Source organism: Cyprinus carpio, chromosome B14 (genome assembly GCF_018340385.1).
Source record: "Cyprinus carpio isolate SPL01 chromosome B14, ASM1834038v1, whole genome shotgun sequence".
In the NCBI taxonomy this organism is placed as follows: Eukaryota; Metazoa; Chordata; class Actinopteri; order Cypriniformes; family Cyprinidae; genus Cyprinus; species Cyprinus carpio.
Window position 1 is genome coordinate 17,753,707 of NC_056610.1, and position 25,125 is coordinate 17,778,831.

The following is a 25,125-nucleotide window of genomic DNA, read 5'->3' on the forward strand; positions in this document are numbered from 1 at the left end:
CCAACCACACACATATCGACACACACCTCATTACAAGCACAGTTGATTTAAGCGAAGGGAATTGTGTGGTGAAAGACAGACGTTGGGAATTTTGCATCTACTTCATGTTGTTAGAGTAAACAAACATCTTTATAGGGCTTTTGTGGATATACTTATAGTGTAGCTCAGAGGCAGGGTGGATCTTTGGCTAGTGTACATTGATCTATCTGCAATAAAACAAACCAAACAAGGGCCGTTCACACGGGACATGTTCTTGCATTATAAAAAAAGCAAAGCTTAGTGTGAGATCAGTGTTCATTTCAATTAAATGACTTTAATTAAAGTAGACTGACTATGTAAATATGACAAGATAAAAATGCAAGCAGTTAACTATTCTTTTTTTTAATATATTGGGGACGATTTTGTCTTTCTTAAAGGTGCTTTGAAATAAATTCCATTGTAGAAAAACCACATATGAATTAAACTGACTTGGCTTGACTTGACTTGACAATGCAAAACAGTGTTATTTTAAGAAGAAAAATGCAGAACTATTAAGATTTTCAAATAATCCAATTATAGTAGACAATACTGGGGACTGACACGCTGTAGTATTTTACATATTACAATCATGTAGTCATTCCTGATTATTTTATTTATTTATTTATTTATTCTCATTAGATTCTTTACTTCAAGGTACACTACTGTTTAAAGTTTCGGGTCAGTAAGATGTTTTTAATGTTTTTTTTTTAAATATATTCACCAAGATTGCATTTATTAGATCAAAAATACAGTAAAAATACTAATATTGTAAAATATTATTATTATTACAATTTATATAAAAAAGTCTGTTTTATATTTAAATATTATAAAATATACTCATGAACTTTCAGCAGCCATTATGCCAGTCTTCAGTGTTACGTGAGCCATCAGAAATCATTATAATATGCTGATTTGCTGCAAAAAAGAGAAAATGTTAAAAACAGCTCAGAAATACTGAATACATTTAAAGTATATTTTAAAATATATAATAATAACAAACTCTGTATATCATAATAATAACAACAAAGAAATACATTTAAAAAAAAACACTGAAAAGACACATCACAAGCGTCTATCTGTTTATGTCTACTTAGAAAACTATTTTAAAAAGTGCAGGAACGTGTCCTGTGTGAACTGCCCCTTGAAGGTGTCTCCTCATCCTCACATTCCCTTATTCAGCGTTCACATTTTAGGCATGTTTGTCCTTGCCTCTTTTCTGAGGGCGCACGTAATCAAATCTGCAAGATGCCTTCCCGCCATTAAAGGAGGCAGTTGTTTTGAGAGATGCACATATAATGAAGGGAGCTCAAGATGAGCTATGCTGTTTGAGATGCAACAACTTCAGGGTGGATGTCAGGATGAAGGGTTTGCATTTAGGTTTGGCAGGGAGGAATATAGCCTCAGTTAGAAGCACAGGCGCATTATGCATCCATTAACTTTAGAAAGAACAGCATATAGCTCGGAACCAGAGTGCAACGTACATCTATATTAAATGCAAGGAAGAACACAAGTGTCGATTTGGGCTCTTTTTCAAGTGCCTTGCACACCTGTGTGCCAGTATCGGTGTTTGAGGGACCGAGTCTGTCTTGTTGATCTGATCTACATTATAAGTCACAGCAGGCGTTCCTGTGCAAGAATAATCCGGATTGAAGCAAGTAGTTGACAAGGATGGGAACGGCAGAGATGAAACCCCCTGCAGCGAGGCATGTCAGAATCTACCCAGGGGGTCTTTTACATTGCACCTGGTTTTCACGCCCACCGAAGCAACTGCAACTGGACATATGTAATGGAAAAGAAGGGGGGCTGCCATTTTGGTCCGAGCACCACCTGCATCTATACATGACAAAAATGACATGTTTAAGAAGTCAGAATGATTTTGAATAAATGCCACCTGTAGAGCAACATGTTTCACAACACAGTCCACAAATTATCGTCACAGCAGTGGGGAGTTTAGGTCTAGCTGACTCATTATTCAGCACCTGTTAGACTCAGACACAGTGCAGCTATGGGACCGACTTTCATCGGTGGCAAAATGGATCTTTTCAAATATAGATGAGGCTGCGATTGCAATTTATTACACATCTTGTGATTTATTTTCTGGGTGCTCTCTCAGGAAAACCAATTCAAGCTGGCAGGGGGATACAAGCAAAACCAAATCACAAGCAGTAATTCTATCGTTCAAATTGAATGTTACATTCTCTAATAAACAGGTCATGGCCAGGAAATAAAGCCTGGGCACAACAAATATCTCTCCTCAAGTTGTGGAACATGACAAAGAATCTAGGGAACAATCTATAGCTACAAATTACATAGAGAGCATTTTAAGCACCCTCAATTTCTTCTATTATAGATTCATCCAGAAGCAGACTCATCTGAAACTAGTCAAACAACAAAATCACTAGGTTATCTGTCTGTGGCGAGATTTTGAGCTAAGATTAAGGGTTTTATCTGATACAGGTGGCAGCTATTAATGCACTTTTACTTAACAACATGGCAAAAAAAGAAAGAAATGCTTTCCACATGTTTGTTAGACCTTGAGAATGAATGTAAACATAAATTGTTCACAATGAAACCTTTTAATTTAGGGCCCCGTGAAATCCATTTTATTTTTCAGCAGTTTTCAGTTTTTTTGATGTAATGCAAATTTATCATTTAAAAGTCTGTGTAATGAAAATAATTAATACAACTTTACCAATTTAATCAATCTTTTATCAAATATAACAATTAATTTACAACAAAACTTTACATAAAGTTTACATTTTATTTTTTGCCAAATAAGATGCTGCACAACAGAACTGTATAAATTAAAACAATCTTGGTTTAAATTAAAACAATATCTTGGTTGTATGATATTCCTTCAAAATAATAATATTATTATGATTACATTAAGAAGTACATTTTAGTATACAGTACAATAGTGATATACTGTATTTCTGTGAAGTTAAACCATACTTTTATTTTGGCGGTTTGTCGTAAAGCTATTTTTTCAGTTTTTTTTTTTTTTTTTTTTGTTTTGTTTTTTCAAATTAAACTCTTGTGGAGTGACTCAGAGCAGCTCTAGAGTCTTGTGACTGTCCCATAGACTGCCAAGTAAATTGCACTGTCAAGGTCCAGAAAAGTATGAAAGACATCGTCAGAGTACTCCATCTGCCATCAGTGGTTCAATCTGAATTTTATGAAGCGACGAGAATACTTTTTGTATGCAAATAAAACAAAAATAACAACTTTATTCAACAATTCATCTTCTCTGTGTCTCTCTGCATTACCGTAGCCCCATTGTGGAGAACATCTGCTGAAGACAAGCAGCATATGCTCTTCTGTGTCAGCCACACCACACGGATGCACTGTTTTTGTTCAAATCAAAGCGTAAATACACGTAGAAAACATATCCTTGTGTCGCGGCTGACACAGAATAGCGTATGCAGTTTGCTTTCAGCGGATGTTCTCCAAAATGGAGGAGACAAATTGATAAAGTCGTTATTTTTGTTTTTTCCACATACAAAAAGTATTCTCGTCATCGTCGACTACTCTGATGAGGTCTTTCATACGTTTCTGGACCTTGACAGTGTAATTTACTTGGCAGTCAATGGGACAGTCACAAGTCTCCCAGTTTTCATCCAAAATATCTTAAATTGTGTTCTGAAGATGAACAAAGCTTGTACGGGTTTGGAACGACATGGGGGTAAGTGATTAATGAAATTTTTTTCACTTTGGGGTGGAGTATCCCCTAATTTGTTCATGTCCTCATCCAGCAAGACAGCAGACGCTAAAAAAGTATCCTTTCAAATATAATAATAATAATAATAATAATAATAATAATAACATTGAGAGTAGACATGTGCCGGTATTCAGTAATGCGATATATCACGGTAATGAATATGCACAATATTGTTATAGTGGGCACTTCTAAATCCCGTGAATAATTACATATAACAAATTATTCTGAATTTTTAATGCATTTTAACAATACTTTCCCATCAACTGGTCAAAATGCACAACACTGCTGTATGCTGCGTGAAAGATGCGTGCACACTCTGATGTAAACAAGCACGCATGAGAAGCACATGGTGGAGCGCGTGAGAGACACGCTGAATGAAAGCATATTCACTATCTGACAGAAGATGCCACTAAACTGCAGAAATGCAGCCATTACCCCGGAAACAAAGCAGCTGCACTACTTTCCATTTAGATTTTTGTATTTAATACTAAAATAATCAAACCAAAAAATACATAAATATTTAAACCTAATATTACATTTAAATCTTTAACCACTACATTACATTATAATCCGGACAAACACAAGAACATTCATTAATCTTAGATATCCCATTCTTTATTGTTCGGTCACACTTTACATCAGGGCTTCATTGGTTAACATTAGTTAATTAATTAGTTAACATAAACTTCCAATGAAAAATTCTTCTGAACATTCATTAATATTTATTAGGTATCCCAATATTTATTAACACGTTGTTAAAATCAAAAGTTGCAACTGTGTTATTTAATGAGCTAACATGAACTAAGATTTTTTAACAGATTTTTTTTAACAAAGATTAATAACTTCTGTAGCAAATGAAGCTATTGCTCATTGTGAATGTTAATGCATTAACTAAGGTTAACTAAAGTGATACCTATTGGTTTTTATACTTCTCTTGCACTTTAATCTGTGCAAAACTTTTTTTTTCTGTATTGCTTTGTTGTATTTAAATGTTCAGTTATTTTTGTTATAAGAAAAAAGTTATTAAAACCGTAATACTGTATTATGACAACACTTTTTTGCAACTAAATTTCAATACCCTGATAATACCATATACCGTGATAAAAGCATTAGCAATTAATCGCAACATGAAAATTTGATACCGGCATATCCTTAATTGAGAGCATTGGAATCACCTCCAATTTCTTCTGTCAAAGATTCATCCAGAACCAGACTCATCTGAAACCATTTAAACAGAAATATAAACCTAAATATAAGTCTAAATCACCGCATCACTAAATTAGCTGATGCAGGTGACAGCTATTGTTGCACATTTCAAATATTCCTTTCTTCGTTTGCGCAGTGTGGTCGATCTCAGTATGCAGAGATGTGAAGCCATTACATGTTGACTTCTAAGCCCTTGCCATTTTCGTGATCGACCTATGTTCAATATCCTGATTGAGGCTAATCATTACACCAGCTTGCTGAGACAATAACTTTCTCTCAGACAGCGGGCTTTGCCAAGGACTCTGGGGATCTAACGTTTTTCCTGTGGCACATGGCCTCATGGCTTAAGGCATTAAGAGATTTCACTACACGCTACAATCTGCACCTTGGAGATATCGATATCAGAGGACGCAGAAATATTTTTACGTGCAAACCAGTGTTTTTCTATTTTTAAATGCTCATTTTGAAACCACTACAAGCACAGTGCTTGAATTGTTGGGACTAGTCAAAAGCCATATCACATTTTACCTAATTTATTGGTTCGGTTGAATTCCAGAACATTTTCATTTTAGCAGGGGGCCGTGAAATGAGAATATTCCCACATTGTCATAATAACATTGTGCAGCAGAGGTAGACAGTGTAAAGAAAGGACATTGAGAGAGCAGAAGATAGTGAATAATGGTTTGTCCCACTCAGCACTTAAAGGTTGGATCTCTATTACCAGCTGAGATAAAATGTCATTCGCGTCCCCAGGAAGAGTGGATTGTGATATTTAATGGTGGGTCCTGGGACTTGACTTTCTTTCCCAGAGCTCTCTATCTTCCTGCTACATTATTCACAGGGCTGTCAGCAAGCACCTGGCCAACATACAGCAGCACCTACGTCTACAGATGCACTGAAGGGTAGAAAATGGACTCATCCCCAGCAAAGCAAAGCTTTTATTGAGAATGATGGTTCTGCCATGATGGCTTCACAGATGCATAGCACTGTCTTCAAAACACCAGTGCCATAAAAAGATTTGCAAGATTCTTCTTCCATTTTGGATACTTTTTTCCTGTTTTTATTGATTGCCATTGCAAGTTTTCTCCACATGATCTCAAGAAGGCTTGTTGGACTGTTGAGCAACATAATTGGGCGAATGCTGACAAAATACCCATAATCTGTACGGATGTTATGGCTGCACACTGTCTAAAACTGATGTTCTCTAATGTATCAAAACTTTTGCACAACATCTGTTTATCAGGCTGTTTTAGAGTATGCATCTAACAGCATGCTAGTTTCTAAATAAGAACATCACCTGTGCATTCTCCCTACTAATAAGTGAACAATCATATAGTATGGTTTAAAAATCAAAACATCTCTATATGATATACAAAAGAACACTGATGCAGAAAAAAAATATATTTCCAGATGCTCCAGAAAACTTTGATGACTTATTTTGGTTTTGTGTTTGTCTGAAAATAGCTTCTATATTTAATGTTCAAAGGTTTATTCCCCATCAACCATTTGCCACATGTAGTGGATGAAATGCACTAAAAGTAGTACACAAGAATAAAAGCACCCCCTTTAAGTGGCTGATGGACTATGCCATATAATTACAGTTATTTCACCCCATGGAAACCTGTTCAATATCTATTTTTAACTGATTCATTGTAACCAGAAAACAGCGGCTTTTAAAGCCTTTAAGAAGCTAGACGTGTTAGACAATCTGTCAGTATTTGAAAGTCCTGCTTTTTGACAGTTTTGTTTTGGTGCACTGTTTGTTTATTGTGAATTTGCATAGTCTATAAAACAGAAAAACTCATCACTTGCTGAAATAGATTAACGTAGTGTGCTCCTATATTTGTGAACAAAGCTTAGCCATGGCAAAATCTGTATGTCACACAACAGAGAGAGGAAAACAAATCCACCTTAAAGCAAATTTAATGAAGTCCCAAACGGCAATAGCACTGAGTATATCTCTCTGGTTTAAAGACAAGAAACATCCCACAACACCACAAACTGTCCTTCACGTGTTTCTAAAGTAATGCAGAAAGTGAACAGTCCAACTAGCAGTAGGGGTGCGTGGTATACCATTCATTCTGCACAGTTTGGTACATGACCCGGACAGCAATGTTCCAAAATCAGTCAAAACAAAAATTACAAAATTTAATAAATTAATAATAAATTCACTCCAATTGAACCAACTGTTTTCAACATTAATAATATTAAGAAATGTTTCTTGAGCATATTAAAGTGATTTCCCTTTAAGCTGGGGAGAGAAAACTACATTGACATTGACTAAATGACTTTTAAAATCTCTTTAGTCGAAAAGTTTCTGCTAAGAATATAAATGCAGATGCAAATGTAAATGAATATGGATTTTGATACATGGCCTTGTTATACTTCAGACTGTTGATATTTTGCTGCATTTGTTCAAAACCATCTGTTATATTATGGTGGCAGAATTCTGAAGAGATTCGTGCTTCAGAATAGAGCGTGCCACCAAGCAAAACAAAAGCATGTCACTCTGAATGTTGCTCAACACAGCATCAAAAAAATGTGATTTGTGGTTTTCTGGTGTTTGCACTGCCAAGTTGGGCCTGAGCCCATCATTAGTGCCAAAGATCTGGCAGATACTGTTCCCAATTTCCAGACAACTGTACAGCTGCCTGATTGTTTAACAGACGAAAGAATTTATTTGAAGTCTCTAAACAAAGTTGCAAGACCATCTTCACGGAATTAGACTGACACAATTTGGAAAGAAACCAAAGGCACCTGCTCTAATATCCATTTTACACAGGATTAACCTTATTTGCTTCAAAGCATCAACTACTTTTAACAGTCTGAAGGATAAGTGAAGAAATAATTAGTTTGGGTAAATGAAACAGCTCTGGGTAAAATTAAACTTAAAGTGAACCTTTCTTAAACAAGAAGCGTAGCCATATCCAATCAGGCGGCACTGAAAGCCACATTGCAATCAAACAACATCCAGATGGCATTGTGAGCCACACGCTGGCAAGGATCAAGAATAGGCTGCGGCTAGAGCAGGAAGATAACACCACCATCATTAGTTTGTTATCCAACAGTGTCGTCTCGAGATAATGGACATTTATGGATTCGAAATGATGGATGAAAAGAGCCTTTTCTGAGAGTCGCCTTGCTGCAGTGAACCCAAATTACATTGTGAATGACGTGAAAATAATGTAATGCTGGTGCCTTCAACATTTAATGTGATTTAAGGGACTGTTCTGAAGTCGATTCGCTGTAGAGTCTTGAAATTGTCTTGCTTTTTTAATCCAGGATGAAAGATCCAATGGCCTGAGTCCGAGACGGGTGACGAGTGCCACCAAAGACCTATGACCTCTATATCCAATTCCACTATGAGGGGCGCAATAAAAGGATATGGAGAGGGTGAATGAGTTGTGACCCCCAACTTCCTCAATTTATCTCGGCGTCCTATGAAGTGGGCAGCAGAGGTCCTGACCTGCATACGTTCACCTCACACACAGAGTCACAAATCAATACCTTACAGGAAGAAAAGTGCCCAATAGACCGAAACATGGTTGGGTAGGGACATTTTTAAAGTCTGCTGTGTTGTTGGTGGTTTAAAATAAATAAATAAATAAAAAAATAGAAAGGAGACCAAGTCTCAAAAGAATGGAAAAGTGGATGAATATTATAATTAGCATGCAATCAAATATGAATAAATAAACTCTGGCCCTACTATAACATAGAAGGTTATTAATAGATCTAGACTGTTTATACAAAGGAATAAACAAATTCCTCTCCCCATAAATGAGAGTTTGGATGATTGGTATTGGCAGGCTGGTTTGTACACTCTACGTATTCAAGTGGTGAGTGCCAGATTTCACAAACCCGAGTGAGAGTGGGAAGCTTTTATTCGTAAGACAAAAGAGAAAAAATGATAGATTTTGTATAACACCATCAGACGAGTCCGAATTCTTTTTCTCACAACTTTGACTGTGATGGGAGATTTAAAACTTGAGTCTTGACTTTTTTGGTGAGGAAGAATGTTTGCACTTGGCAAGTGAGAGACGATTATTGACATGCTGGATAGAGAGTGATGTAGTGGGCTACCAAAATATTAATCTGCCCTAAGAACAAAGCTGATGTTCTCACTCTGCAATCACATGCAATCTCATGCAATTCTTAAGGGGGAAAATATATAGAATATATTAGACAAATAGGAATCACACAAGCAATTAGTGCGTGCTTGAGTAAAAGTGTGATTGACTGAGCATCTGAACATTCAGACATGTTTTTTAACTGACCTTGGCTGGGTTTTCCCAAACAGCAGCAGAACATTAACTGAATGTAAAGTGTACTTAATCTCAATGACATGTTTCCCAAAAGCATTGTTATCTAAGTCGTAAGTAAAAACGCTAAAGCTTCAGACTAACTTAAATGGATATTTCTGCTGGCTTTTACAGTTTATCAGAGACAACAGGCACAAAATAAAGAATATTAATGCACTTTGGTTATCACAAAGCCCTTGTAGACTACATTCAAGAACATAACATACAATCTCAACAACATTTTTCCATGTGTAGTATTTTGCCAAATGTATATGCTGTGGAGACTCGCCACTGAATAAAGTTTGGTCTTATTTCAGCACCTTTTGGGGCCCAATTCCTGTAATGATGCCCTTAAATTCTACTTCATATTGAGTGTGCTAATTTGAAGGGGGGGGGGTGCTGCTTCATCATAAAATAACATACAGTACACAGTAAGTTACAATTAGTTTAAAAGTATTAGTAACGTTATCAGGAAACAGTCTTTATACTTTACAATGATCTGAATTTTTTTTTCAATATCTGACTCCATGCTAACAGTGGGAGAGGAGAATTTATATTAAGGCTACAGTAAATATGCTATCTAATTTTGTTCCTATTCAAACTAATGCTCTTGAAGACAAATACAAATGCCAAAGCATGCTGTATGCAATTTTTATGCAATCACTCTGTATGCTTACTTGATTTATGTTCAAGCAAATGTAATGCAAAATTTATCTGAACATTATCCTTATTTGTGCCTGAAATTTGTGCAATTGTGCAATGGAACACAAGAAAATGTTGCTTGTGTTTTATAATACATGCCATTTTTGTTTTCTTTCCACTACCCCACCCCATTTCATCCTTATACTTTTTTTCTTTCTACAAACAAAACAAAAAAAAAAAAAAAAAAAATCTTTCATTTTCATGGCGACGTTTGAAGATTTTAACCCTCATCACAAAACACAGCCATCTAGGCTCACAGTTGGACAATTAGAAATACCAAAAAAGGTCCAAGTCAATTTCTCAAATTGATTCCAAAACAATATTGTATTTATAATTGAGAGCAACACTTTCCAAAAACCCTAAAGCCCAGATAAAGACACCCTCCATCTGTGCTGTGGGATACAGAAAAAGCCTTTTTAAGAATCGCACAAGCGCGTCATCTTTTTTAGGCCATCAAAACCTAATCCTGCTATAAGCCGATCAATTGCATTATATATAGCTATAGACTGTAACCTTTAAGGCGAAGCCCTCTTGCTGAACTGTAATAGAAAAAGCAGAACAGACAAAAAGACAATTTGACACATAGTAATTATCTCTATCAGTCCTCATGCTGCTTATGAAGCTAAAGCTGCACTGGCACTCCGTGTGACCTGTTTCGTTCATATCACTCTGTACTTAGACCATCAGACCAAACTCTTCTGCCACCCAGAGTAATGAGAATGCATCAAACACAGGGCTCATCAGCCTTTCCGTTTGAAGTTTGCCTACAGAAAAAAAAGAGAAAAAAAAGAAAGAAAAACCCTGTGAAAACTACACTTGAATGGTTTGCTGGCCATGTTTAGATTGTATCCAATTTTTTTTACATTGGGAGAGAGACTCACTCTCTTAGCTGCCACAGATGGTTGTACACTCCTGGACATTCTGGGCATTGTTGTGGAAAAGTGGAAATGCATATGGAAAACAAGCTGGCCTTGGTGTCTGCAATGATCAATGGAGCAAACACCTTGATGTCATAAAGAAAGGCGGGGAAATTTTCGCAGACGTGACAGATGGTTGGTTAAGCATCCTGCTGACGGATGAGGGACGGCCTACATGGACGCACATACCCAAACCTGCTTCTGGCTGCCCCTCTGGGAGAGCGAAGAAGTTTTTCCTGGTAGTCTGTTATGATATGCATTTCAATAGAGCGATTTCCCACCATTCCAAATCGCTATAGTTGATATAGATAACGTGCATTAGCAACGGGTTTTCCATCAGTGTGCTAAATGGAAATGTGGAGCAGATATTACTGTGCACAAGGGAAATGCGGTCTCAGTTCTTAAACATCATTATGAGATCAGAGATTCCTCTCTGATCTTAAAATGATGTTTAAGAACTGAGACCGCATCCCTCATTGGCCTTAGGGGTGTGAGAACGTATACACACACGGAGCCTATATATACACTCCTCTCATGTGAAAACAGTGCAAACAGCCACATGCACAAGTGAGAGAGAAAGAAAGACAGAGAGAAAGCTTCACAGGCACTGAAGATCCTGATAGGGGTCATTTATCCTCTGATAATAGCGACCAGGCCAGACAAAAGCAGGGGGCAGCTGGGTTTCCAGGCTATTTCCTGGCCAAACGAAGAGCTTCTCTAACTTTTGTTCACAGTGATGACTTTTGTCACGATGTCTTTCTTGGCCAGACTGTAGAGGTTTCTAACATGCCTTACAGGAATACAAATTAGCTAAAGTTCCTTTAAGGGAAAAAAGTTCTTCTAACTTTGAAACCAAAGCTGGCTCATATGTTGGATCTGTTGTTTTGACGACTATTTTTTGTATGTGGGAGGTCTTGATTGAAGGTTCACTTAATAAGTAAGTCTCCAACCTTAATTAATTCCCTTTATAGCTCCCTTAAATATGCACACATGTTCACTTAGTCATGAATATAATCTTTCAACTCACTGACTGGCCTTGTCTGATAATAAAGTGTTTTATTCAGAACAAGAACTTCTTACTTTTTCACTTTATGTTCCTAAATGAAAATATAATTTTTCCTCTGTCATAAGAGTTTGTATGAAGTAGAAGATCCAAATGAATATCAGAGAGAAACACTTTCACATGAACATCCAGTTGAAGCTTAGAGAAAGCAAACATTTTTACGTATTTACAGCAGCAGCACAGCTGAAATATTGTTTTATTGCCTATTTTGAAAGAAGCCTTGTTTGGATGTTCCCTGGGCCACTAGATCTCAGACTGTGCAATATATCTTCAAGCGCTTCATTAAAAATGGATCATCTTAAATGATACCAGCAATGAATATGGTTTATAGCTAAAACAGATTCTGATATATGACGCTCTACAGGGGTTATATTTATGTCGAAAGAGAGGTGGATTTCCTACTTAAAGGGATAATTCACCCAAAAATGAAAATTCTCAGTATTTACACACCCTCAAGTCATTCCAAACCTGTGCATTGAATGTGCATTGTTCAAAATATCTTCTTCTGCTATAAAGATCTGACTGAAGATACAGTTTCTGAGAAAAAGAGAGATTTTTCAAAATACCTTCTTTTATGTTCTTCAGAGGAAATAAAGTCATACAGGTTTGGAACAACATGAGGGGAGTAAATGATAACGCTTTTCATTTTAGGGTGAGTTATCCATTTAAATGGCTAATATAAGGATGGATTTGTTCACTGTTAACAGGAGAAGTACCCATAAGGGAGTATTTATACTTGGTCACTTCATGCGTCTTGATCAATTAATATCCAATTGGGCATGTGCACATTTCACTTATATACTAGCAACATACTTATGTGCAAATCAGATCTAAATCCAAACTACTATTCTTCTGCTATATGCAATGATAATGTGGGGCAGCAAAATTCTGTTAAATGCTCTCTTGTTCAATGCATGGATTACAAGGCTCCCAAATCTCAAAATAAAAAATATAAAATTCAATAAATTGATATATTGAAGTTTACATACAAACTGCCAAAATGCATTTAGTTTTCATAATTAGATCTGTAAATAAATAATTTATAATACAGAATAATTTATAATAAATATGTTAATATGCAATAAAAGCTGTCTTACATTTATATATTTGACCCTGTATATACAAATTGACTTTTAATAATTGCTTACACAGGTAGTAAAGGGCAATCAAAATGTCAGAAGCTGACAGAATGCACTGAAAATCATAGCAGATAAATAAATCTGAGAAAGGGGTCATTGCTGCTAAATGAGTTATCTAGATAGATAATGACTGATCACATATGAATCTGTATATGGCCTATTTATTTAACTTATACCAAACAAAGGCAGAACTACTGGATACACAAGACAGAGAAATATGATTAAATATTATTTTAGAGAGAGATGGAGATGGAAGTCTAACAGTTGTGCTATAAGGATGATGTTTTAAGCAGTGCTTTTCACCCTGCAGCTGAGCAGCTCTGAGAGCATTAACCACAGCATTTTTACTGCTGCTGCGTTCTTTTCAAAGGTACCATGCAACACAGTGTATACACCGCAAGCAAACGGTGCAATGCAATGCAACAAAACCGAAAGAAAACCAAAGAAAACCGGCATGCAGTGCAGTCAACGTTGTTGAGGCACAATCAGTTTTGTTATATATTATAATGACAGTGACTGGTTTTATGTTGTCAAGGGGAAAACCCAAGAATGTGGTATTGTTGATTCATCCACAGTGATTCTATAATTACAGTATGACAGATTTTAATCTGAAATTGCTCATCTATGTGGATAAATCTGCTAATTTTCACTTCTATGTTAGTGCATAATTTGCACAAACAAACAAAGAAACTGCTTCAATAGGAAAAGATATACGCTGAAATTCAGACCTTGCTTTATATGGGTTGCCAAAGATCCGTCTCAGAACAATTTACAGTCACCCTCGATGAGGTCTCTGTGGAAACTCATCCCACACCTTTAAAAGTGCAGCTTAATGGTTACAATAAATCGCACAGTGTGTCACATTTGCATGAATTCATCACAGAGAGAGTCCTACTGTAAGAGATTCTGGAATACAGACAAATAAATCTGTTTGCATCATATTTATAAAGCCATTTTTATCATTTCATTTATATTAAAATATTTGTAGCATTATGTACCACTAAAATTTTAAAGAGTTGCTCTACCCTAAGACCACATACTGTGAAACCCTAAAAAATACATCAAACATTGACTGTACAAAATGTAGACTAATCATTGATGAAAAATGCCCTTTTTACATTTTAACACCCGACAGACTAACAAATAAGCATAGTCAATCTCCAGAGTCGTTTATAACTTTATATAATAATGACTAGTCCCTCTGGAGGAGACTGGATACATAGAGCACAGTGCTATAATACAGCTTTAGCGTATTTTGCATAGCAGACTGGAGAGATTTCGGGAAAGATGGGGAGAGATACAGAAGCTGAACGACTGTGCAGAGAAATTTGACCTCATTCTCTTAATGGAGTGCTGTGAAGCAGACAGCCCGCTCTCAGCTACATCATTATATTTTGACTCAAACGGACCAAGTCCCAGACCTAATCCACAGCAAAGAAAAAGAAGAAAAATGGCTTTGAATATGCTGGTCAAATACTACTGTTCACCTGCATGTCTGAATCAAACAACATTTCAACTTTTGCCATGGTATTTTTGAAAAAAACACAAGGCTATTTTTTTAGCCTTATATACAAGGAACACATTTCACACACAGTGGGTTCCAGTGAGACTACCAGTGACATTTTTTTGTCATTTTTATAATAATTTTTTTTTTTTCCCCATTGCAAAGTATACATATAATAACATATAATTTCCACTGTTCCATTTTATATCCCAGATTTTTAAAGTGTACTCAGACTTTTGCATCCCTCTGCTTAAATCTAAATATTAAATGTTAGTGAACTTAGCGCTTTATTACTTGGTTTATTCTTTAGTGTACATATTCTAAACTATAATCTGACAAGAGCTTCTCAAGAGTGAATTACTGCATTATATTAAACATTATATCACACCAAACGAGGAGGCAGCAGCAGTAAATAGTGTCTAATGTGACATGTAAATTGAGCGTGTGCATTTCAGATGTGGTTTCCTTTGATCAATGCAGTGAACGCTAAACATGAGACACTACAGATCCTCCATTAGAAATGTTTAGCCTACAATGAGCAGGATTACATTCCCCTATTTTTCCCTTTTCTCTTTTAAAACAACATTTCTGCAACAAATGCCCATATTGTCAAAAATATCCACTGCATGGCAGAACAAACAATTTTAAAATCTTTACTTTCTTTTTTTCCCCTACTTATCTTGCATATGCTGCAATAACTCAGTAGTGAACGTATGAATGTGAATAATAAAAAAAGAGCTTGGCACAGACTATTCTGTTTTTTCCTTTGAAAGAAAAACCAACTAGACACATCACAACAACAGCAAATAAACTTCGTCCAAAACAGTCCGCCATGCTCACTGCAGGAAAAAAGCTATTTATGCTTCCTCAGAAAAAAAAATCAAATTAAAATACAGATGTATGTGCTTTGACATGCATGTATTTCATATATAGACAATTTGTTTTTTTAAACGCACTCCCTAGGAAAAAAATTAGGCATTAAGGATTCCAACGCACACCAATTTGCACTTCAAACCAGTGGGTCCCTCTTCATCCACCGTAGCGTTTGTTCGCAGGCCCAGCAACACCCTGTGGATCTGCACACGAATATGAGTGACTTTAACAAAGCCATCTACGATTCGGCACAGACCCAGAGGAAGTGTCTAGCAGTTCCCTGCATCGTTTGCTCATATGCTTCAGGAAATTATGTTATTTTCTCTGCAATGCCTATAACTCCCACCATCCCCCTTGGGCTGCAAACGTAACCAGTCGATCCATTACTGTCACCTCAACCAGTCATTGGCTACCGATTGTTAGCTCTAACCAATTACATCCTTGCCCTTTAGTGACTCAAGGTGACTTTGTCTTGATTTGCTCAGGGTTATTTTCCCATTTTTGCAGTTTTTACATCACCAATATTTACTATCGGGGAATTTCGCTCAATGTGAATGTTACTATTGAGAATAAAACACAGGTGGACTTACCATTCTCCTGATCCGATTTGTTGTCCTGCTCTGTGTCTGTGAGTGTTAAAACAGAGTTGGACCGGCTGGACAGCTGCGAGTCCCGTCCGTGTGCCTTAACCCATAGCATGGCGCAGTCGGGAGAAATGCCCCCTGTGTTCTGGATATGGTCTGCTCCGCTGAGCTGTGTATGATGACTGAGTCCGGTCTCAGCGCAGAAGCTCAGACCACGGCGAGGAGCAGGGCCGCATATCCCAAGCTGCCTCAGTGACAGACTCTGGCCTGCAAGATTCAAAGTGCATACTTAATACAGAGAGTGTATGCATAAAAAGTAGTAAACAAAGTAACTGTGAACTCCCTGAAAACACTTGCATGCACTATTTAATTATTTAAATTTGCATTCAAACTCTTGCAGTATATCCACTTTTATATTAAAATATTTAAAGCATTTAAATAAAGACAACAGCAGTTTTATGTTCCCAAGTTCACGTTTGTCATTTCTGTGGTGACTATTCTTTCTAACCAGGGAATGAATATATATAATTTTTTAATTTAAATATAAGATCTTTACATTACATTTTTTTTTCTCCCCACCAAACCAAAGAAAAAATTGATTTCAAAAACAAAACAATAAAACAAAAAACAAAAAAACTAAAAAAAAAAAAATAAAAAAATGAAAAGTGGAAAAGAGAAAACTATTAAAAGAACCTTTTTTGCGTGTTGCACATTTTCTTTGATATTTTTTATTGCTACCTTTTCATAGAGAAAAAATTAATTTAGATAACAGTGAATACTCAATTCAAAGTGGCCTTTGTTTAAAAGAATAATGTCACATAAACAGAATAAACCTTATCAATACATTTTAACTCAGTATACAAAATGACAAACCAAGCGAAACTAATAAGTAACAGTAACATTCAGACAGTTTTGGCAGAACAAAATATAATATTGATTAACTAATTATGGGCACATTTTGAGATTAAAAATAATGTTTAGTTGGACTCGGGGAGTCTCTTTTACGTGTTTGTTTTTACACACCATCAGAAATATACTATAATTTTTTTCATTAACATTTCTGTTATACTACTTTCATGTTTTCATTTACGTTCATTAAAAAATATTTAGAAATAAAATCATACCTACTAAAATAAAAAAGTCTAGGATTTTATAATTCATTTATATTTTATTCTTAACATTGTGCATTATTTGTTGTAAAGGTTTATTTCACTTTTTATGATTTACCGGTTCTTTTCTGTTTCAGCAGGTGAATATCTGTTCAGCTGAATCTGAATGAGTGTAAGCTCTACCTCTTTCAACACAAGAAAATCTGAGGATTTACTACACAGTACAAAATAGAAACTGTTCCACTTCAGATTGAAATTCACCTTGAGACTCACCACCCCTCTACTTCCTTCAGCTCTGCTTTTAAAACCATATTCCTGTACCTGCTAGCATATGCTGAGTGCTTTATGACTAAAAGCCCACAGAGTAGGTGACACATGAAAATTAATACACCAGAATTTAAATTATGAGTACACTCATAGATACGAAACAAAATAACTCAACACTAGTGCTGACATTAATTACCACATGAGGGCATTATCCGAAATACACATTTTGAAATACTGCAAACTGTGGAAGCCAATGCAGGGCAAACTGCCACGATTTAACCAGGCTGTGATTATTAAAATAAAATGATGGAACATTTGTATCATGAATACAGGCAAGATCTCTCTCCTCCGGCTTTTGTGCCGATCAGGCACAAACACGGCTGCTAATTAAAGACGTCCCCCTAAGTGTAACAGCCTAAGGTTTTGGAGTGCACTATAAAGCACAATTAACCAACTAAGTGTATTTCTAATGAAATTAAATTTGAATGAGCAGTATCCTATCCTTCCACTTAAAAGTGTTTTATCATGATAAACCATCAAATATTCATAAAATAGTTTGAATAGTTTGTGAATAATCAGCAAATGAGTGTCTGGTGGGCTTTATAAAATATCAAAATGAAATGAAAAATGAAGGTGACCAACCTGAATACAGCTACATCTAACAAAAGTGTTTTGACTAACGGTTCTGTACTGATTGAATATACTTTCACTTAGACTGCCTCAGTGACAGGCTGAAATAATACATGTAACTTAGTCAATTAATCTAATTAAAATTTCATTAAAGTGATTACATTCTAGACATTCAGTTCTTTGCAAGAAAAAAAAAACTTCTACTGCTTTTTGTGGCTTGGGTAACAGTATATAAAAGGTATTCAAGATATTGAAGAAATAAAAAGTAGGTGTTGGATCACAGTGCAGTCACAGCTGTTAAATTGCTGTTTGCAACCCATATGAGCAGACGTTTATTGATTTGGAAAAAGGTGTTCATTGAACAGTAAATGGTCTGCAATGTAGTTTTTTTAAGAGTTATAAAGAATTAGCTGCCCATGTTATATTGTATGTAGTTGCTGTTAATAAGAAAATTAGAGGGAGAATACAAAAAACAAATCTAAAAAAAGAATAATAAAAAAATTATATCCAGGACTGAAAGCATACATATCTGGTAACAATTTTGCAACCATCATGATATTAAACATTTATTTTGTTCTTTTTTTTTTATTATTTGTTTTATTGTATAAATAATGCATGTATGTTATTGTATGTGTTTTATTGATCAGCGAAACAATAAAATACAAAATAAATAAATTAAATAAAAATATTTGTTCATTATTATTATAATTATTATTATTATTATTATAATGGCTGTTTTTCTGTGTGGATTTTATTGCATATCCAATTAAGGCGAACTTTATGAAATGACCTAAAATGTACTTAAAAAAATAATGCCTTCTCTTGGTCTAGAATGTTTTGTCAAGGACATGGAATTTATTTCTGGATAAAATTGAATTAAATCTGAAGATTTAGCTCCTGTTTGGGTTAGAGGTCAAGGTGAAGTTAGGTCACGTTACTGACCGGTCATGTATCCCAGTACGCTATAATGGACTTATTTGATTTAGAAAGATATAGTTTGATCCTTATTACAATATTACATTGTGCAAGCTGAAAAATTTGGTGCAAAATCATTTTTATATAACATAAAATATTTTTGAGTGAATATGTGTCTATAGATACATGTTTATTCAGTTTAGTGCTGTATACTGCATTTCTTATTTTTTGTTTTTAGCATTTCAAACGCCTGTTTTTCTTTTTCTTGTTGGTTTTAAAACATCACATTTGCAAGCCTGAAGGACTCCAGAGTCTCCTGTCCATATGGTGAATGTTAAAGAGCACTTACCTGGAGCTCTGTATTCCTCAGTGTCCCTTGGCACCATGTCTGGCATGCGATGCCCATAAAGCCCCTGGGTGGATGGGTGTTGATCAAAGGCCTTCAGCGTCTCACTGGAGCTATAGGACTTCTGGGTAAGGACGGAGGATGAGCCGGTGTGACGGCGGTTGCTGGGACCCTCCCTGTAGCCCTCCCCCTCTTCTCTGTCTCCTTCCCTCTCCCAGTCTCTCCCTCGTTCTCTCCTGCTCCGAGAGAGAGAGCAGTAAGGCCGACGCTCCTTCACCTCCATGCTACATTCATGCTGTGTTCCTCCTCTTCTACTCCTCTCTCACACCTCTCTCTTCTATATTTCTCCTCTCCACATCTCTCTCTCTCTCCGCACCTCTTTCCCCACTCTAAGTTCCACTCCCACCTGCTTAGAGACACAAAAAAAACATTGCTTAGAGAGAGAAAGATATGGGTAAAGTAGGCAGCAAAATAACAAAGAGAAGACAAGTAGGATGCTGAAACAAAGCCCTAGTGAGATGTCGCTCCTGCTTAGTTCATCGTGTTCCTTATACAGCCTTTAAAGAACAATTAGTCACTAAGATAAAGTAAGAGGGCGCGCAGTGACTAGTATTTTTCTGATAACACTGTTAAACCATATAATTAATCTCTTGAGGTTTGTAAGCAACTACTTTTTTTGCATTTACATTCTCAATATTTATCTATTAAGCACAATATAAAAAAGGAAACTTTAATAAATGTTTTTCTCCCAAAATAGATTATAAAATTATTATTATATTATATTATATTATATTATATTATATATATTATATTATATTATATAAACACTGTATAATATTCATAAAATATCGAAAAAAAGAACTGTGTGATACAGTAAAGGTCAATAGGGTCCAAAATTTATTTGCATTGTTATATTGTTACTTAATTATAAAAAAAAAAGACTTATAAAACAAAAATCTTCAGTTATCTTCTATTGTGTTCCACAGAAGAAAGTCAAAATTTTAATGACGAACTATTTCTTTCATTCAAGCACGTTGAAACAGAATTCACCTCAATCCTCCACAGAAAGAAAAAGTCTGTGTTTTCCAGCAAAGGCAAAGTCAAACGAAGTGATACTAAAAATGCTCGCTTTCATTGCACTGGCTTTGTCATGAGAGATCCTCACATACTTGTAAGCCTTTAGTAGGTTTCCTGGGAGGTTTGTGCCAAAACCGTTTCGACAAAGCTCTGGAGAATTGGTTGAGTTTCACTGGTGTGTGAGTTTAAGGATATTCTAGTCCTTTTTCTCGAGTGTCGTCTATCTTATCTAGTGGAACAGTTGACACACAGACACAAGTGCAGAACCCATTTGCCTAGAGACCCCACTGTCAGTTTAAAGCAGTATAAAGAGGACAAGAGAAACAATGAGGATAATAAAACACTGTAGGAGGAAACAGAGGAGACTAGGTCAGCATTACTGCATATGGCCACAGTAATGGGATACGATTGGGGTAAAATAAATGATGCGCCAGTATCAAAATGTTCCTGTCAGAAAGAGAGATTGAGCTATAGTTTATTAGACAGTATTTCAGCCAGATAAATTAAATGTAGCTCTCTTTATAGCACTGGTCATTTGATTCTCTTGTGTGAGTGCGATGTTGCGCAAAGGCGCAGTAGGCCGACTGAACACACCAGCAGAAACCCTCTATCCTTCATTGCATTGGACAGCACCCACTGAGTTATCCTCGGGTAACACGGCCCCCGTATTCGGATCAATTTAGATTAGCCAGGGGCAAGGGAGGCTCAGACATACTGGTCTAGCCTTAAACGCCCTTAAAACTGTTCTCAGAGTCTGTAAGATTATCATCGGATTAATTTCCAAAACAAAAAGAACGACGACTGATTAGTGAGCAATCAAGTGCACTGAAATAAATTACTAATAAAATTGCGCTCCTAAATTTCCTTCAATCATCCAGAGCTCGGTTAGAAATATTAAACCTTTCCATCAAGGAAAATGTTGTTGGAATGAGTTTTAGCAAATATAGGCTAGGAATCACCCACTTACAAAAGTTTAGAAGTAATGAGAAGCAGAGATATAAATCACAGTAGAGCTCTGGCGGTCATATCGTGCTCAGATGGGCACTGACCCATGGGGCCATTGAAAAGCAAAGACTCAGCAGTGAGCAGAGGGGCCAATGGGAACGATACTGTAGCAAGATCCAACCAGGCAAGAAGATGTCACTTGACTATACCTCACTTACGATGATCTAATGGCAACGGTTTCACTAAATCAGATGCCCGACCATCTGGCGTAACTGAAGAAAGGTTCAGGATCATGACCACGGGCTCTACGGATGACCAAACAAAACAGAAAAAAAAATAGACTACAGTCATAAATGATCTGCCAAATAAAAATAAAACATTTTACTTTTAAGGTAACGTTAAGACATTTAAATGTTAAGACATTTAAGAATACAAAATGTAAAAAAATCTCAAATACATTCATGATATTTTTAAAAGCAACACTTAGACATCTCTGAATAAAAATGTTGCCTATTTACATTAAAATCAGTGCTGTCCAGTAAAACAGAATATGATATGATCATTAGAGTTTGACAAGAAAGGGTGATGGTGATTCTACACCTTTCAATAAATAACCATGTGTAAATCATTAATCACCTAAACAGCACCTAGTAAAAACATCTTGATCAAACGATTTGTGTAAGAAAATATTCTTATACTATATTCTTACATTTAGCCTAATGTTTGACATAACAGCCTGTTAATAATAATAAAGTAGTCAGAATTATTGTGGAATCACTTTGCAACCTCTCTGAAATCCATTTGTTGTTGTTGTTTTTCAAACTTTCCGATGTCAATCAAAAAATATCTGAATTATTCTGAATGATCTGTCTGGGTTTATCCTGTTCTGGAAAGCTGTATGTGATGTTTGACCACACGTAATGGATTCACAATAACTGAGAGCACCGCCAGGGAAGGCACCATGACTTTCAACCAATGCAGTCACCCATAGTTAAATAAATTGGTGGCAACCTTCATGACCCATCTTTCTTACCTGAAGCACATTGTGTATTCTGCAGATGGTGTGAGAACGTGGGTCTGATGGCTGAAAGTGCACATCTACAGCAAGTCTCTTTGTTCGGTAATTACATTTCATTGGGACTAGCTGCGGATATCGGATTCCACCTCTGACCCCAAACTCCATAAATAATGATCATCATAGCAATGTCAGCCTCCAAGCCTAGTACTACCATCCAGATGTTGTGTGCCCGCCTTCCTATCTTCATCTCACTTCGTTAACCCCAGATCCATCTTATCAACCTTTTCACACCCAAGCAGTAGATTTCTCATGTATTTTCATAATCTGATACCACAGCATTTTTATGGGCATGCTATGGTTCAGCCTTATTATTTTCTTTTCATTGTTGCATCATATTTAGCACCAAAAGCAATTTATGTGCATCCTTGAAAATCTTCTTCTAAAATAACTAATTTACGGTATTTATACAATATGCATTCATATGCTTAACTTCCATCATTTCTCGCCATCATTCCTCTAAACTTCTTTAACATCAGCTTCCACATCCTTAACATCAGTTTAATTTTGTTTAATTTTGTTAACTAATTTTGTTCCTATATAAACTGTAACCTAGGGTTAATTAATAATTCATGACATAAATATGAAAAGTAAATATAAGAAATAATGATGTATCCTACCTAATAAGCAAACTTCCAGGCAAATGGGTTAGTCATCACAGCACTATGAATCTTCTGCTTGTTTAGACTATTTTAGAATGGAAACATATTGCTGGAAATAGATAAAATATAGGCTTTTTGAAGAGACTACAGACTTTAACAGTATCCAGTTACTTCTCTGGAGTATATAAATTTGCTTTAAAGCTGCTCATCCAGTGAGACATGGGATGGTAGCTTGGTGAGAGAAGGCCAAGGGGGAGATGGTCTGGCTGTAAAAACTCCAGCTCAGAGTGCCAGCAGATAGGATAACTAACAAGCTTTTCAACCGGAACATTGCACACAATCATCCTTAGTAAAAAGTAACTTTAAGTAAACTTCTAAGAGGCTGATATATGTATCTTCAGAAGCATGCTGCAATGCAGTGTAACTGTATGCATAAACCTTTCTCAAAAACAATGACAAATAGGCCAAAGAGACGTGAATAAAAAGATCAGACAATTTAAATACAAAGAAAAAGGGCTTCATCTACAGAAAACTTATATTTTTATAAGGTTTTTTTATTGCCATTGCTGGTTCTATTAAGAATCTTTAACATTATTTACAGTTGGCAAAGGTTCTTTAGAGTCTTTAAAATGTTCTTCACACTAAGACAAAAAAATGGTCCTTTTAAGAACTGTTCACTGAAAGGTTCTTTGTTCTACAACTTTGCTGTGAAAATTCTCTTTTTAAACCTTTTATTTTTAAGAGTGTAAAGTAATCTTTTTTGGGGCACACTGCTTACTATTGAAGACTCTATTTTATACAAATATATTGTCGTATTTAATTGTAACAGAGTTATAGACTCATTTCTTATTTTATTACAAACAGTAAAAATGTGAAAATTAAAAAGATTAAACTCAACCTAAAAACTTAGAAATAGGACCAAAAAGAGTGGAAAAAATCTGATGCTCTCAATATATGTTTATAGTCTCACATATAATCTCATCAAATAATCTTTGCTGTATTTTCTCTTTTTGTAGCACTCACTATAACAAAACACAGTGTCTCGCAGGTCCAAATAGGCTTAGCATCTCAGTCAGACAGAAACCTGAGACTGGAACAAACATCCATAGTTAAATCTGCAATTCCCTGATTTATATATTTACCTGATGCAACTTAAGAATGGGTCAAATCATACATCACTCCAAATGGGTTGCCCCTTGGGAGAGAGTTGCTGCTAACAAAATGCACGAAATAAAATAACCTGATACAGTAAGTTGCTACTTCGCTCTCCAATTTCTAGAAAATGCTCTAGTGGTCATTAATGGCATGGTTTCACCATACAGACAATGAGTAATCCTGCTCATTATTTAGTACGGTGTACATAATAAATTCTTGGTGGTAGTCTGTAAGATCTCTCTCTGTGACAGAGTACCCAGATGGCACCGCACTGTTGTTAACATCCATGGCGGCTGCATTGTTTATTTATGCCTATGATTATATAGAACTGCACAAGCATAAATTTTATAACTCCCCACATTAAGATTAAGGTTAAGAATTCATTTAACACCCACCATTCCGCAAACAGTAAAGGTGAATATATAAGTCGGTTTCTCCAGCGTTAGCATCTCATTAGGATGCATTACACTTTAATTGAATCAAAATCATTTTTATGTCTGCATCAGCAGCATCCTCCTCCATCATTTCACTGCCTTACTCTCCTGTCTGGAAGCCTTTCTTTAATCCTCCTGCCCAAATCTTTCAAATCAGCCTCCACAGTCCGCGACCAGCCACTAAAGTTCGCTCCAGGATACTAAGTGCACATAGCCCAAAGAAATACAGAACCCCTCCCCTCCACCGCCCCCCACTCAGCCTGTTCTGAGCTTTAGTGTGGCCGCCACCACCGACAATAGCTTGCTTTGACAGCTTTGCATAATTCATGCGCTGCACTGCTCTCCCTGAGCCCAGCCCAGCCACTCGCTCACTGTGAGACAACGGGAAGAAAAAATACAGACGGGAAACAAGGGCACGCTTCCATTAGCCGGTGCCTGTTCCCACACTACACTGCTGCTCCTTGGGATAGTGCCACTATTGTCTGGGGGTCGTCATTTTCACCACCCCCGCATCACGGTGGAGATGCGATGCAGAAGACACAGATGTG

General features: G+C 36.2%; 1 protein-coding gene across 1 annotated transcript in view; it reads right to left on the minus strand.

Moving 5' to 3' along the window:
* Nucleotides 1–19,603, minus strand: part of LOC109051969 (teneurin-3-like) — an 87,865-nt gene extending 68,262 nt beyond the window's left edge. The window contains 2 exon segments of the mRNA XM_042738286.1: nt 16,029–16,289; nt 19,293–19,603. Coding sequence (XP_042594220.1) covers nt 16,029–16,289; nt 19,293–19,572 — 541 coding nt within the window. The 5' untranslated portion in view covers nt 19,573–19,603.
* Nucleotides 19,604–25,125: the final 5,522 nt, after the last annotated feature.